The sequence below is a fragment of the Centroberyx affinis genome, unplaced genomic scaffold (genome assembly GCF_046629955.1).
Source record: "Centroberyx affinis isolate AG114_WGS23_722 - 3 ecotype Tasmania unplaced genomic scaffold, CSIRO-AGI_Caff_v1 ptg000267l_1, whole genome shotgun sequence".
NCBI lineage: Eukaryota > Metazoa > Chordata > Actinopteri > Beryciformes > Berycidae > Centroberyx > Centroberyx affinis.
The window spans coordinates 183779-201014 of record NW_027278948.1 but is presented as its reverse complement, the minus strand read 5'-3'; the positions used below and the strand labels follow the sequence as shown (position 1 = coordinate 201014).

Here is a 17236-nt window from a genome sequence, read left to right as displayed (position 1 = left end):
CATTACACAGGTCAAAAGATAGGCCTAATGCAGCGAAAATGACACCCAGTGGCTTTGGAAACGGTGACAGATGTGGCAGGGCTGCAGCACCTATATTTGACGTGTTCACGTTATGAGCAAGCAAAGAAATAGTAAGTCACTCAGGGGCGACTGGTCACCTCAGGAAACCCCCTGCAGATGAGTTTCCCTAACCATCACTTCCACCGACTATAGATAATGCGCAGCTGAAACTTTTTGATGGAGCCAACTCTTTCTTTTTGGCAAAGATACGCGCGGCAAACAGCTTTAGGAGAGCTCAGTATAACCAGTTATGGTGATACAGATTAAAATAGGAACCATACCAGATTGGATTAGACTTAATGCGCCATTTCATATCGTGTAACGTGTCATATTCTGGGCGCCGTGCCCTTGTTTATGAGGTGCGTCCGAATTACAATTAGCCCACATTTCACTGAAATTCCTTTGAAGCAACCATGCTGCGCTGTTGTATTAGGCCTAACCAACGGGCCAGATTAATTTGACCATTAGCACGGGTACAGGCTATGATTTATCCCTACAGTGCCATCCGTGGAGCACCATGCCACCTCTCCAAATTACGCACAATGCGTTTCTGCCAAATAACGTAAAGACTCGATTGTGCAACAACACTGCATGTCCAATCACTTTCAATGGTCTTTATTGAGAGGAACAATAGCATCTTAAACCCAGTGTGTGTTATTGAGCTCGCATGTGGTGGAGAGAACAGGACGTGGTTGCATGCCGACGGCCTCTCTCCCCGCCGATGCATTTCCATATTCCTCTAGGCTAAGGACAGATGCGGATTTCGAATTAATTCTGGCCCAGAAAAAAACACTTCAAAGAGATGCTGGAGCCTAATGATGCACCCTAAAACCTCCACTGTGTGTGCGCGTCTCTCTGCGTCCATGCGGTGACAGGATGCCTTTAAGTTTTACGTTTCGATTTTAAAAGTCCTTATCCTCAGTGGTCTGTGTACCGGCGCCCGCACACGGACCGGACCGGGACCCGGTCGCTGTGAGCTCCGAGTCCGGAGTGCGGCGCGCGAGGGGAGGGAATCCCTCCAGTATCTGACGCTCCTTTACCAAGGAAACCCACACGCGCTCTCTGACGCAACTGCCCATTTTAGGAAACATGCGTCAATGGACCGTACCAAGTCAGACAAATAGTGAACTGGACACCAAGTACTGACGTCCTTAACAACGAACAATTCTCCAGAAAGAGGGTTATTGTTACTCTGACTATATTTGTGCTAATCGGTTATATCCCCGGTGTCCGCTGGACACAGGCTCGTTACCGCGGGGCGTTTCTTTTGCGCTGCCTTCACCGAAAACAACCCCTCTGTGGACGAGGTCGCAACGCCCAGGCGTGACGTGTGCCGCTTCGTTGGCGTTGAAAAGCGGTTGCAGTTTCTTCATAGTGCCATTGAAGTGAGTCATCTCTAGGAAGTGTGGTAAAAAGGAAAAGAAAAAAAGTTAGAACTGTTCCGTGAACAGCAGATAGCGGCGATAAGGTGAGAAGTAGGCAAGAGGACGGAAAATCTTCTGTAGACTAGGCTAGGCTTTAAAGCGAATGTAAACCTGCGTGAGTCACTCTACAGGTTCGCTTGTCTGAACTGGATTTGACTGCTGAAGGTGTGCTACTGACTTTAGGCTGAAGTTTGCGCACCTGAACGGATCTACAATAGTGTAGTGTAGGTACAAGTCTACCTGGCGGCTCAAGAATAATACAAGCATAATAAAAAAAAAATATCTAAGTAACACCCAAGGCAGTATTTATTCTACCTGGCAAAAGTTGTAAGGATGTTTTAGATGCAGTTAGAGAGAGCATAACTGCACTTTGTGTTTGCCAACATTTCTCTGGATATCCAAAATTAACAACGTCTTGGGTCAGAGGATTTCACTGCTGGTGCTTTTTTTTTTATTCACTGCGAGGATTTTTTTTAAAGGCTTCAAAGCTCCAAATCGTCTATTGAAATCTTCCTCTTTCCTGGATCATGTACCAGGACTACTCCGGGAACTACGACACCTCGTCCCGCGGCAGCAGCACCTCTCCGGCCCAGCCAGAGTCCTTCACAAGCGGCAGCAGCACGATCGGCAGTCCGATCTCTACCTCAAGCTACCAGGTAACAGCGGCTGCAAGAGAACACGGGGGAGGGGGGGCATGGGTCTAAATAGTGCTGTCCGTGATATTCACACTGCCTGACAGTCAGGTTCGCAATTATTTCAGCCTACACAGCCGTGGAGAACTGCATTGGCCTTTTGGTTTGTCCTAGATTTATTTTTCTATCATGCAAACACGCTTACACGCATTTGTAGACTGTTTTAATGTAGGAATTCTCCAGTTTGCTCGGGAAAAAAACTGATGAACCCGTTGACACAGATTACAACGGTGACTCAACAGATGCAAGCCCTGTATCCCATGGCCAATCTGTGCATAGCTCTGGACACATGTATTTTGACTTGGAATATGAACGCATGTCATATTAATTCTATCCATAAAATATGTAAATACATTCCGATTACGCGCGCTGATTAAAATATCAAATTTACGCGCTGGCTGATGAAATGGCGAAGACGCGCTCCTTTTGCGCACATGAAAAACCTGTATTCACAGGCCTAAGTTAGTCATGATGATGAAACAAATAATTAGTTCGCAATGTGCTTGGTGCAGTATCAGCATTTCCGACCTCTAAGGCGCATTCAAGTATCTCTATTTGCCTACTGAGCTCGGGTTAAATTGGTTCGATATCGTTACACATCGATTATGTTGAGTAAACCGATTTGCGTTCGCAGAGAACGGATCCAGAGCCGTGCATGGGATAACATGCATAAACACTGACATGCACACCCACAGATGTTAGGTGATTTGTACGGGGTTTGGTGCAGGAGACGCGTCTCTCGATACACCCTCGGGGACCTTGTAGGGATTTGAGCCTGGGATTTCCACATGTCAGTTCACGATCGAATACCCCCTTTCTACCTGTCTTCTTTTTCCCATTCATTTTAAGCACAATCTGTTACAGAACTAGACGATTTTATGGCTGTTACTGGGTATCTTGCGCCCATGGCACCATGCTGGGATCGGATTTTACGCACAAACAAGCCATCACGTACTCTATAGGCAAATGGGGCATCGCTATAGTCGACTGGAAAATACAACAGGAAGCAATATGCGGACATAAGGAAGCATACCAGCGCACTGGCGCTCAGTGGGTAGAGCAAGGCATTAACGCTGCCAGGGTTAGGGGTTATATGCTCATCATAAGCCTACTTAAGGCAATTTGAATAAAGGAAAACGTCCATCAAAGGCATGCAGTGTTGCAAATGCTACACGTTACAGATCGATTAAAGTTATCCATGGCAGATAATTACCTCTGTTGGTACAGGACCGGAGCTCGGGCCTGTGTGGATGATTATAACACGGTCATGGAGTCAGGTTGAAGTCTGGTTTTCTCAGACGTGCCTCATGTCGCACATGGCACATTTCTTCCAGTGGGAAGCGCACAGAGACGGGGAGCGCAGCGCTGGTTAAATCAAAAGCCTGCTTCCTTATTGTGTTTGACGAAATGCCAATGATTAAATAGGTTCGGTCAAAGCTATTTTTTTTTAAAGATAGCCATCCATGGAATTCATGTCCCTGATTTGTCCCAGGGAGGGTGATTTACTGATGTATGGTAAAAATGAGAGAGATATCTGTACCAACTTAATGTAAAGAGGACGCTATTCCCCTATCCATGAATAATAGCTTATGAATCCGGGAAGAGGCCAGCTGTTTATCATCCAACTCGTGTTATTGCGCAGTGACTTCTATGGAAAAAGCCTTATCAAGCACACACGCAACAGTACGGTAAACGACTTTTGGCTCATATCTCTCACTGCTCCACTTCCCTGTAATCACATATTGGCTGCCTGTTGCCTATTACAGCGGGCCTGTAGTTTTATAACCACTTGGGAAACATGAACAGAGTGGAATTTTTACCAGACCGACTTCTGGGATGTTTTGGCCTGGGACACGGTCTTCCTGTGTAAGCCCCAGACTGCTGAAGTGTCAAGCCAGCCAGAATAAAAAATGAAATAAAATAAAAAAAACTTCCGTTTTTATTTTGATAAATGCAAAATGAACCACAGTGAAAATGAAAAGAAGAACATATTAAAGGAGGGGTTTGTTTTTGTGCGTGTTTGAGTCACTAAATTCATATTTTAGCTTTAAATATTACCCTTCATCAAGGAACACCACAATATAATGTTTTTAGTATCTGTATTTAGTGTTATGATTCCACTGAATTTTAATACCATTGTTGATGTTCTGCAAACCCCATCCCTATTTTTCTATTCCCCCCCCCCCCCCCTAAATGACCAATTCTGACGCTTTTATTTTGAAGGCGAACTGGCCTGAATTCCCGTCTTATTCTGGCTAAACCGTCTGGCTTGATACAGCTGGCTGCTTCCCCCTTTACTGGAACTGACCGCGTTACACATGTGGTTAACAAATCCCATACACAATGACTCACCAGACAAACAAAGTACCAGTAGACTGCCGGGATATCCGTCGGAAAGTCGGGAATAACGGGGACAGGGACGTGCGTAAATTACGCACACAGGCACCCGTGTCTCCCAGCGCGTCTGTTTCTCGACTCCAGACGCATGAAGTAACGCTAACCTGTTGACACTTGTTCATTAGAGCGGTGCTGCTCAAAGTGGGGGGCAAAGGGGTTAATTTCACTATAATTTACTGAAATGTGTAAAGATTATTATTCTTACCATAGGTTTCAGCCTCACCATTATTATTTACCCATGTACAATGTAGACAGTTGTACAATTCAATGCTAAATCAACAACTATAACAAATCTTTGCATATGGGGGTCCATAGCCCTAATGTCTTTCTATTTTGGGGGTCTGTCACATGAACAAGTTGGAGAAGCCCTGCATTACAGTCATATCCTTGTTTCTTAATGCACAACATGATAATGATAATGCACAACAAATCCATCAAATACCTTTTAATTAAGACAAATAGCAAATGTGAAAGTTCTTTACCACAGCTGATTCAGCTAATCAAATCATTAAAACGGTTTCATCATCATTTATGAGATTTTGTATTTCCAGAAAGAGACATTATTCCATGTTGCTTTCCATAACACCATACCCGGTTTATCCAAGGGCAAGATGCATGTCCCGCTGCTAATCCAGGCTGCGTGTGTAAGACTCGCCCCCATGCAGGTTTTTTTGTCTCCTGCTTATTGTAGTGTAGTGGAGATGCAGCGGGCACCTTGGGCTTTCCCACATGAATCACAGCATGACTGTGTCACTGTTCCACTCCGGGGGTTACATGGGTGAAACGAGACAGTGTTTTGCCTATGTGGACTGAATCATTACTATAAGCTTGAAATGTGGAAAAAGTGTGAATTTGATAGGGGGGGGGGGGGGGGGGTGCGCCTGTGTGATTGCGCTGTAAGGGAAATGAGGCAAAGATAGAAACTAAAATGCTTATGGGATGAAGTTACATGTGTTGATGCTGCGCCTGTGTATGGACTTGCTCGTCTAAAACGCTGCTGCCACCCTTTTTTTTGCATGCGTGATCCGTCACCTCTCACAATTCTCTCCGTCTGTCCCCCTCCCTCGTTCTCCGCTCTCCAGAAGTACAGGGTCGACATGCCCGGCTCCAACAGTGCCTTCATCCCCACCATCAATGCCATCACGACAAGCCAAGACCTACAGTGGATGGTGCAGCCCACCGTCATCACCTCCATGTCCAACCCCTACTCCCGCTCCCACCCTTACAGCCACCACCTGGCCAACGGGCCGGGGCTGCTGGGACACAACACGCTGGCCCGGCCCGGCGTCATCCGCTCCATCGGGGACACCCGGGGGCGACGCAAGCGGGACGAGCAGGTGAGCGATTGGGGGGGGGATTTTTCTTTTTTTCAAAGGGGAAAATGGTATTTAATTTCAAAAGACACGGCTTCTAAGAAATGGGCATCTGTGCCTGATTACATTGTAGGAAAGTATTCTGACCCTGTTGCTTCAGATTGCCCTTCACAATGTCTTTTCAATATGTTTCTGCTGTATCCAGAGCAAGGCGTCTTATTCTTTAAATGAGTCGCTGAGTCGTTGAATCGACTTGGTTTTTTTTCCAAGGGCAAAAGTAGAATTAGATGCAAAACATCATTTTGCTTATTTCATCATGCCAAGGCTGTCATAGCAGAAAGACTTCTATGGTCTCTGAATAATTGTTATTCTGCTCACAGCCAGCCAGTAGTAGCCAGGTCTTGTTTATACTCCTCTCCTTCGCTTCATATTGATCGAGCTGTGCTTATGTGTGTGTGTTTGTGTGTGTGTGTGTGTGTGTGTATGCATGCATGTATGTGTGTGACAAACAACTCACCTGGTTTGTTCCTTCACTCCTAGCTAACCCCAGAGGAGGAAGAGAAAAGGAGAGTGAGGCGTGAGAGGAATAAGTTGGCCGCGGCCAAGTGCCGCAACCGCAGACGAGAGCTCACCGAGATGCTCCAAGGGGTGAGTGGAAACACGGTCGCTTCGGCTTCTGCTGCGCCGCGCCTTCATCGTGAAACAGACCGCAGATCAGTGCACGCGGTGGGACATCTTGTTCCTCGTATGCAGCATCCACCCCCTAGCTAATAGACACCCACGGTTTGGGATTCTGTGCAAGTGTCAGGTGTTGCTGCACCTGAGTTGTTCCACCTGTAGAGCAGACAGAGAAACAGCAAATAAACAGAAGATAATAATTGTAAAGCAGCTGGTACAGAGAGAACACACAGTACATGGGAGAAGAAAATATATCCATAGTTGTTCATAACTCTGGCTTGATTCCAGGCTGATGATGAGTGATTGAACTCCACACCTACTAAATTTACAACCCCGCGTTACTGGTTTGACTCTCGCTGCGTCTCTGAGTGCTAAGTCTCGCTGAAAGATGACGGCCAATGAAAAGCTTTTTGTCTGGAGCAGCTGTAGACAGAGGTAGGGCTGTCTCGCAACCCTGCCTGGCAGACAGTAACGGCATCTAAATGGACTAATTAGCTCAATTACAGTGAGGTTGAGCTTGTCAGGCCGAAAACCCCAGGAATGGAATGTGCTGTAGGCAGCTGTCTCTATGAATGCAGGACATTTTGTAAAGGGGCAAATTGCTTGTCTCACAATCCCACATACAGACATGCCCCGCGCACACACAGATGGACACACACACACACACACCACACACACACACACATGCGCACACACACTCCCACTCTACCACAGCCATTGCTTCCAGAGAAAAACGCCCTTCCGTCTTCACACCGCTGTTTGTTAAAAGTCCAAATAAGGAAGCATTGCTTTCCAACTATGTGAAAGAGCGATAGATCTGCAGCTTGATTGACTGATATCATTCCTTAATGTTTTACTCCAAGTTTCGTATTGAGCACCTCCTCCCTTGGCTCATTGTTACCAACTTCCTCATACCTTTGCCCCTGAGTCAAAGTTCTCAGACAGCATGTCAGCTTATCATTGTGTGTCTGCCGGAGTCTGTCTAGGACCAGGACTGGCTTTTTTACAGGATCAGTCTTTGTCTTCTGGGGCTTGTGATACATTAATGACACACTGTAGAGGTTAGGGGCGTTGTTTTTATGATAGATCATATATCTCTACGAGACAAAATACATATGTCATAGTCCTCAGACAAAACTTTGAGCGAGACCCAAATCAAATGCAGCCAGAAGCCTTAAAGATTACAAGTTGTAACAGTGTAAATGGGCCATGACAAATGCTTGATTTCATGTGCTGATTGTAGCATTTGTACTGCTTTCTTTGTTATCTTCTCTACCCTGTCTGCTGAGGAAACTCTAGCAAACAAACAGTGCCCTCTTTTGGTACTTTAAAGGAATAGTTGTACTGTCTGGCCACCTGATGGTTAAAGCAACTGTTAATATTCTACATATACATAATAATGTTTGGTTTTTAGATCTTTTTTTTTGTGGTTATGATTACGTTGGTTTCACTATCTTGGCATTTTTTCACGGAATTAGTCATACAAATGGTTGATTCGCAGCGCTTGTTCAGACATTAACCTGCTCATACTCAATCCTTCCTGTCTTGTGCTTCTGTGTGTGCAGGAGACTGAGAAACTGGAGGAGGAGAAAGCAGATCTGCAGAAGGAGATTGAGACCCTGCAGAAAGAGAAGGACAAGCTGGAGTTCATGCTGGTCGCCCATAACCCCGTGTGCAAGCTGCCCATCGAGGACCGCCATCAGGGCGGGCACCACCATCACCACCACCAGCAGCAGCAGCAGCAGCAGTGCGCCCCCCTTCCCCTGACCATGCGCTCCAACATGGCCGCCCGGGGCCAACACAACCCGGTGGTGGTGAAGCAAGAGCCGGAGGAGGACCGCGACGACATGGGCAAGTCGCAGCGCTCTGTCATCAAGCCCATCTGCCTGGGCGGCGGCGGCGGCATGTACTGCACGGACGGAGACAGCCTCAACACGCCGGTGGTGGGGGCCTCCACCCCGGCGTCCACGCCCAACGCCCCGAGCCTCATCTTCACCTACCCGAGCATGCTGGAGCCGGAGAGCCCCTCGCCCTCCTCCGAGTCCTGCTCCAAGGCCCACCGGCGCAGCAGCAGCAGCGGCGACCAGTCCTCAGACTCCCTCAATTCCCCCACCCTCCTGGCCCTCTGAGCGGGGGGGGGGCGAGGCCGGCTGACCGCGCACGGGGCGACGAACGAACACTGTGGCCGATGGCGAAGCGTAAAGAGCGACTGCGTGCCCCCCCCCCCCTCCCCCGCCCCAACCTCCACCCAGTGTCTTTAAAAGACCCAAGAGCACATTCAAAAGTCCAGACCAAGCTGACCGTGTGAGCCGTTTCCCTCGCGCAGGGAGACCCACAAGGGCTACGCCGCTTGTTTCTTCTTGTTCCGCTTCAGTGTACTTCTTTTTTTTGTTTGTTTTTTTATATGTAAAAGTGTGCGCGCCAATCCCGACAAGTGTCGTCCCTTCTCCATTTCAACTCCTGAGTGTCAACTTGTTTACTGAACAGATGCTTTTGAAGTAAGGGGTGCCTAAATCGGGCAATTGCGAGTTGAGGGGACGAGACAACCAGAGAGCGAGTTCAATATATTTTTTGAAAACAATGTAGAAAGCCATGTGGACAACACTTGCACTCCGCCAAGATCAATCAATAAATCACTAAACGAGGTCAGCATTTTCCTGGAATTTCTGGAGAGAGATGCAGACAATGAGCAAAGACTTGCTCTCATCTTTTTTTCCCCCCCCTTTTAGATTTGTCCTTCATATCCCAGAAACGTGGACCTTGAGTCTGGGATCGCTACAAAGAGTGTGGATGTGCTCGTAAACAGTTTTGACGTTATTTCCATCTCTTTAATTGTATTTATGGCCTGTGCTGATAAATTTTACAAAGTGTTTTGTTGATACATTGTCCTCTCCTTATCTGCCTGTAGAAAAGCAACATGGTTCGCCACAAGGTGAAGCAGGAATCCTCAGTGTTGCAAAGGATACGAGCCAATTTTGAGTCAATGCCTAGTTCCTCAATACTCTATACCTACTATTTTGCCATAGCGTTAATGGCTTGACTTTACAGTAGTATTGATGTGCTTTTCCTCAGTGATCTTGTACCTGAACTTTACAACATGTTTAAGACAAAGTGTATGTGATTTACATTGATGTCAGGGATATCTCTCATGTGTAGTAGAACCCCATCCTGAAGCGCATTGCAGGAACGCAGGCTGATGTACGGTCTAGCCAAAGTGTTGCAGTGGCGGAGTGTCGAGGGGAGAAATTTCATCTTGTCATGTCGGAAAAGTCTGTCTTTTCGCCTAGACATTTCAAAGACATTCTAACAACATAAAAGTTTGAGCTAAACCCTCCTTAGCTGGATTCTGTAGTTCTCTCATTTTTTTTTTTTTTGCTTGCTCTACATTCTCCAAATAAGGGTCTTTACCCTTTTCAACATTGCCTCTCAAGGCAGGTCAGGTTTCAAAAGCCAAAAAGGTTTGTATTACACATGTAATCCTGTAATCCGTTAGTCTTTGTGTAAAGGAGGAGTTTTGCTCAACTTTTGAAAAAGCCACTGTGGTCTAGACTGTCGCCAGCTGGCAATGATGTCAACCCTGTTTATACCTTTGTTTGTAAATCTGTCAGTTTTAGTAAAGAAATGATGTTAAATTCAACTCAACTGTGCTGATTTATGGGTGTATGAACATATGCCAGCATCCTAGGTACTTGGTAGAAACTTTGTCACTAGTGGAAGCCTTACTGGCTTAAAACAAGGGCCAGACATGGCAACTAATTAATTTTTGACCATTAGGAAGGGATAAGAAGACTCTCTCTACAGCTGGCCTGAGATGAAAGAGGGGACACCTTGAGAAGATGTAATATTTCTGAAGTTCTATGAAGCACTTCTTTTCCATTATGTTGTGTGTGCATCTTAAAGGGATGAGGGTTTTAAATACCATGCACTGAGAAGGATAGAACCGCGATATTTAGGACTTATTTGTTTACTTCAAACATTCCTTATAAGGTCAGGGGTCAGGGGGTGTCATAATCTTTGCTATAACCTTTTTTTTTTTTTTGTTATCCACGGAATAGAAGATGGGGCCGGAAGACTTTTGTTGTGCTGGATGCAGCAAATGGACTTTGCAATTCATAAAAAGCTGCTGCTGTTGTTTCAAACGAACATGTCATCTATTTCTCTTTTGATGATGTTGCGTTTAACGTCACTGGTTATGACATTGTGCGGATGCGACGGGGAATCACCGGCCCTGCATTGATGGCATAAAAAGACATAAGATGATAACCAAAAACATTGTTGTGGGCGAGTCTGATATGTCTGTATGTTAAAAAATTTCTGGACCCCCTAGAAACACATAGGAAAGCCATTGACTGTAGATCTTCTACTGTACATGTCATCTACTGTCTGTCGCCTGTTTTCAACTACTATTAATTATTTTCCAAATGCTTTAACTGTTTAAAATGAGTCAAAATGAATAAAAACAGCAATATGTATAGCAGTGTTTGTTAATTTAAATCAATAATAATAAAAACATTTTCAACTTGGAATAGTCCTATTTTGTTCATGGGAATTTCATGTTTATTGCACATGCATAAAACACAGTAATTCAATCAAGCAAGATTATACTTTTACCTAAAGGCTATAATTCAATAATGAGTGGAACAGGCAGGGATTTTTTTCATAAACTGGCTGCAGCACCAGCCTATTTATTTAGCATTCTGATGCCAAAATAGCTATTGCAAAAGACTGACTAATAGAAAATATGTTGACCATTAAGTTGCTAAGAATTTTGCCTATGTACTCTGAGTTTGCCACCAATGTGAGACGAAGATGAGTCAGCACATTAGATGCTGTAGGTGTCAGAATGGATGAAATATTAACATTTCAGTGATATATTGATATCAAAACATTACAAAGCTGGTCAGTATACTGTTGCTTACAGATTTGATGGAATCCTGAAGACGATGCGTCACATTTCTCTCTTTCTTGGTTTGGCGGATCTGGCAGAACCACCTTCGCATTTTAGTCTGCAGAATCTGAAATGTCATCTGGGATCTCACAAACAGCGCTCACATATTATGTAAGGCATATCCAGATAGACAGAAGGGCAGGGCTTAACTGTTTTTGTTGGAACGACTTGTCTTTAAGTAGAAAATCTACAAGCTGCTTGTCACTCAGAAGGAATGACTTCTTGTGATGTGGGGCTTTAACTTGTGGAGGCAGATACAGCGGGTTGGAAAGACTCACAGCAGAGGGTGAAAATATCCAGCTCAACCTTATTCTGACCCTGGAAAGTGCTGAATGAAACCTGAGGGTCAAATGTGGACATGTGGGACGCAGTGTCGCTCAGCTTGGGAGGAACACATCAGGTCAGATCATCCAACTCACACTTGTGATGACCTCGGCACATGGAGGAAGCTCAGGAACATTTTTCAGAGAGGAAATAGTGGAACAGTTTGGAACCGTGCTTCAAGTTCAGCATCCTTAACTCTAGATGTTCCATCCTTGAGGTGAAGTGGTATGCTGTCATTTGCTTGGTCAAAGCCTGCCGTATTACAAGTCTTCTTGTCAAAGAGGGGTGAGTCGTCCCCGGCCTCCAGTTTGCAATGCCACTCGGCTTAGGTGGAACAACAAGCTCCAAGTCCATGTCCAGGTTGTGAATCCCGATATGAAGCAAGGCTTTGCTGACTGAGTCATCCCAGTCAGATGGGATACTAGCTGTGTCAGTATCCTCAGTGGAAAAGTACAGCAAAAAGACAAACGGAGACAGATCGGTCTGTCAGGATTTTAATTCAGAGCGAAGTGCATACTTCCTCCAGATTTGGCCATTCAACCCAGAGTGAGGTTAGCGAGAAGCCCATTGGCCTTGACCTAGCTGTGAGTCCATTGTTATTAAGCAGACCTCAACGTAGGCTTTGGCTTAAAACCTTTTCAAGAAGATGTTGATTTGCTAAAAAAAAAAAAAAAAAAAAAAAGTAAAATAAAATATATGATTATCATTATTATTATTATTATTATTATGATAATTAAATAATAAAAATTAAATTTTAAAAAGTAGAAATAATGGTCAAAAAAACTGGGATATCCATTATCCATCAGTTCTCCAAATCTAAATGTAATAGAGCATTATTTTGATAGAACATTATACAATGCAATACTGACATTTAACCACTAGAGGGCGCTATGAGCTTATAATGTCAAAAGTGAGCAGTGTTACAAAGCATGGTTTCTACTTATCGGCATAGACTGTAAAAAAAAAAAAAAAAAAAAAGATCTGCATACGCCTACATAGAACTTAAGTTATTGATAGGTGAACTGCTGCATATAAACCGTAGTTTAAAAAGGCAGGCATAATGTTTTGTTATCAACAAAAATATTTATGTGAGGAAAACTGCTGTTAAATGTCAATGAGAACAGTCTTATTGATATAATTGTGTTTGCACTGTAGATTGCTATTTTATAATATGATATAGCCTATTATGTTTGGTGTTTTCTGACTGTTTCTTTTGACATATTTTATTAAGCTCAACTACGCTTTGTCAAAACTTACATGTTTGCGTTTGGGATTTTGAAAGAAATGGATTCCCATATTGATTCAAGCACGGGATATCTGTCAGAATCATCTATGAGTGGCTAACGTGGAAATAAAACAATTTTCCAAATATAGCCCAACTGCCTAAACTTACACTTATTATTATTGAAAACATGGACTAATGCACAGGAAATGCAACGTCAAAACCAATGGATGTAATACTAAAACTTGATCACTAGAGGGCGGTATTGACCCACAATATGAAGGGGTATCAAAGGTATCAAACAGTAAGCTTACAGCAATGCCTAAAATGGCTTTATAAAAATATGAACTGTGTGTACGCTAGTCTTGTAGTCTAACATTTCTTGTCTTCATCTACAAATAGATATGAAAAGAATCACTTTACGTTTACAATATCTATAAATAATGACAGTATATGTTACAGTGGCTTAACCACTTTGACCTTGGATGTGGAACAAAAGATCTCCTTATCAGAATATTAGAGAAACACTCACCCCTGTAACATCTTCTTGGAGTGAAAATGGATCCGTCCGTTTGTACAGAGAGTAGGCTACTCAGGTCAATCAATGAAACCTTGAAAGAAAGTTTGTTTGACAACTTGACGGTAGGTGAAGGTATCCGGTAAACTACAGAGACTGTGAATGTATGACAAGCAAATTGAAGCTTTGACACGACGTTTAATAATCTAACAACGTCGGTATTGTGGGAAACTGGAACCCAAGAGTGTGACCGGGCTCGAGACGTTTTTTTCTAACGGTCTTGGACACTTGTCTCGCTCTCGTGCCATTTTTGACTCCTTTTTTGACTGCTTACTTTGACTCTTATTTATCTCCGTCTTGGCCACTATATTATATTTATAGTGTTCTGTTACATCACCACACGGCCACCTTGGTAGGAAAATAACAGGTGATTCTAATAAATTAACACGTGATTATAATCAATTGACAGCCACAGCCAATGAGCTGTGTACATGGTAAAACACCATATTGGAAGCAAATTTGCAGCTAGCCTTCATCAAGCCTGCATCTTTGTTTATCCTTAAGAAACACCTTTGGAAAGACATGTACACTGTTTACCTATTTTGGTCTTGGTATTACATAGGACTTGACTTCTAGCCTCTGAGCACTTTGTAGTCGTGGTCAATTGCTGTCATCCAAATGACTGGATGTTTTTTTCTCTGTAATATGTCACAAAGCTGCCATATCATTATAGTCACGGACCAGTGGCCTTCAAATATCAATATGTGAAATTCTAGCATGTGCACTTTTCTTGAAATCAAACACTGAGTGTGTGGGATCACTCAGGGGCAGGTCGATGGCATCAGGAAACAATGTAATTTAATAGTAACAAATGAATTTGCTTGGTTTGCAAAGGCAGTTACCATTTGGACTAAATCACACAGTTGTTTGGTATATAAGTTTAATGCACTGAAATAAAACAAAAACATTCACACTGGCACTCGCAATTTTCTTTCTTCATGGGCTTTTAGACATTGGCATAACAACAACTTCTGTGATGCAGACCTGTAATAGAACTAGTAACACACACATACACAAACTTGAACATTCAAGTTGAACAGAACACAGAATAGTTTCCAGCCTCTTATCCATAATATGAGCAAGTAGGCTACAGCAACTATAATCTGAACCTATGTTCCTGTTTGATTACAGCTGAGAATTTAAGCCAGACATACAAGTACACTTCCCAGAATGACCTTTTCTTCCTGAATCATTTTCTTTTGAATGTGATATTCCAAACTTGAGAGAAGCTATACGCCAGTTGAGAGTGGAGGAGTTTTATCTCTGCTAAAAATGACATTTACATTCCTGTAATCCTTCATTTGAATGGAGCATGTTCATTGTGTGTAAATGTTTTATGTGCTGAGCAAGCAGAAGAGCTGATAACCCAGCATGGGTAATTAAAATGAAATTGATTTCGGTCTTATAAAGCCAGCTGTGCTCTGCAGCAAAAATGGTGAAGCAGTAGAAGCCAAGTCTTACTTGTTATAGCAGGGTTAATAAACATAGTGAACTCATTATCCCAACAGAAAATTGATAATATCATACAGCGAGGGTGATCTGGAGAAAAAGAATGCTCTCTGAAATAAGCAAAAGTATTGCTTGTAAAAATTTCTCATTTAACAGAGAGGGAAATTTCACTCCACCCATAACAGTAGACTTACTTTGCAAATTTCCTACTTGAAAAATGATTTGATTTCATAGCCAAACTCTTCATTTTGCTTCATCAGGTAAAACACAGCAGAGAATGAATGGCAAGATGAGCAAGAGAGGAGATGACATGCAACAAAAGGTCAAAATCCATGGCGTTTTAAGTACATATGCCTACTGAACCCCAAACCTCTCTCAATAATTTCTGACTCTGATACTAAATCATATAGTGTGATTTATACAGTTGATACCCAGGCTAAATTCCTTGGTTAGTTACTCTATGAAATACTTTAGGCCACCTTTAAAAATAATCCATATAGGATTTCCCTATCTATATATCACAATGTAATGATAATGAAATTAGATGTGACAATATGTGATGACTGTCTGTATTACTGTAACATGATCAGTTTCATGTTTTCATTTGATCCAGTTTTGGAGTTGACAAGTTAGGGAAAATCCTATAATTTAAAGGACAACACAAGTGGAAATGCATTTGGCCATATGACCAAGTGAACATGTCTTCAGAGAGAAACGTAGCTCGATTGTTGTGTTTTTCCTACACAGAGTGGACTTGTTTCTTTTGGAGATCAAGCGCACCCCAACATGACTGACAGAATCACTGCCCGCCCCTGTGGAGACTCAAAGCAGAAAATCACCTGGCTGTCCTTCGCAGCGCCGAGATGACCGGAGATATTGCTGACGGTGACTTTCAGTTACAAAGACTAAAGCGACGAAGTAAATCAGTGCGCAATTTTGTGTGACTTTGAACGTACACAGGAAGGGCGCAGGAGGAGGGACCGAAGCATAAAAGGTGACCATGCCCCCGAGTGCTGATGTGGACGTTTATTTAAGGGCTTAAGCCACAGGCTGCTTAGTATTCCCTCACAGCTGGCTGCGAAAAATGTTAGCAGTGAGATTCAGCTGACCAAAGAACAGCACTTTAACACAGACTTTAGATCATTATAGGGGGCGTGATAGATATTAAAATCAATTGGGCTGAGGTAATCTGCCATCCTTTACAAAGTCCTGTTATCTGAGCTATTGGCATCTTTTGGAGGGCAGCCCAGATGTTTGGCCTGTTTTCATTGGTCGGCACATTCTTATCTGAGGAAGAGATAACACTGCCCACTTAAATAGGTTAGAGCAATAATGGGAGACAGTATTACAGCATGTAGGAGAGCATCAGACAGCAAGATGAAATGTTTGCGAACATATACTGTAGATTTAACACCAGCATGTTAAATATAACTTGTTAACAAGGGTGTACAAGAAATATAAATCTTTGGAGTGATAATAAGCCAAACCCAGACACAATAACTGTATTGGCTTGTTTATTGTTCTTTGATCAACAACTGCAACACACCGTGAAGATTTTATTTATTTTGTTTAACTTTTATTGATCCAGGCACATCGATTAAGAACACATTACAGTGATGAAAGCATAAAGCCTTTGGAGTGGGTTCAGCAAATAAAGGCTGTTTGGATTAAAATGAAGAGTACGAGAGAGAGACATGAAAACAAGACACACCGATCAATAGCAGATAAGGGCTACAAATACCTCAGTAGGAAATGGGTTGTAAATGACAGACATAATTAGCTATAGAACGCTGTAAAATGTCTTTTCAGTGAGCAAAGATTTGCAAACTGTTACTCATTGTTAGAATAGCAAAACACAAGAATCAAATTGTGTTGCTGTTGCTGTGGAGTGTGTCCTATCAATAACTTTCCTACAGATACACATTCAGTGCATCTCTATTTAATTGATCGATTTTAAGTAACAGAACAAGTTGGAAAAAGGGGAAACTGGTCTTAGGCTGACTTGTAAACAAAGTGCTCTTTGGTGAAGCGTGCCTCAGTGAAAGTGAGTGTAAAGTTAAGCCATGAGCACATCTGTTGTGAGATACGAAAAGAGTTCTTTGATCCTTGAAAAGTACGCCCCTACTGATGTCAATCTAGTTAACTCCATTTT

At 43.1% G+C, this 17236-nt stretch overlaps 1 protein-coding gene across 3 annotated transcripts; it reads left to right on the top strand.

Annotated features, from left to right (window-relative positions):
- The first annotated feature begins 1449 nt into the window (after positions 1-1449).
- On the top strand, positions 1450-11078 carry fosl2 (FOS like 2, AP-1 transcription factor subunit). Of its 3 annotated transcripts, none has more exons than XM_071546963.1 (5): positions 1450-2099; positions 4716-4729; positions 5656-5910; positions 6427-6534; positions 8130-11078. In XM_071546963.1, the coding sequence occupies exons 1-5, from the start codon at positions 2012-2014 to the stop codon at positions 8691-8693; spliced, it is 1029 nt and encodes a 342-aa protein (XP_071403064.1). In that variant the 5' UTR covers positions 1450-2011; the 3' UTR covers positions 8694-11078. The 3 variants fall into 3 exon arrangements, with proteins under 3 accessions (XP_071403064.1, XP_071403054.1, XP_071403070.1); XM_071546969.1 differs by lacking the exon at positions 4716-4729 and having other exon boundaries at positions 1469-1528; positions 2021-2140; XM_071546953.1 differs by lacking the exon at positions 4716-4729 and having other exon boundaries at positions 1450-2140.
- The last annotated feature ends 6158 nt before the right edge of the window (positions 11079-17236 follow it).

Bases quoted from the DNA above. Each gene is read 5' to 3' on its own strand.
- fosl2 (XM_071546953.1), top strand. From the start codon at position 2,012: ATGTACCAGGACTACTCCGGGAACTACGACACCTCGTCCCGCGGCAGC. The intron at 2,141-5,655 runs GTAACAGCGGCT...TCCGCTCTCCAG, and splicing joins TCTCTACCTCAAGCTACCAG to AAGTACAGGGTCGACATGCC. The intron at 5,911-6,426 runs GTGAGCGATTGG...CTTCACTCCTAG, and splicing joins GACGCAAGCGGGACGAGCAG to CTAACCCCAGAGGAGGAAGA.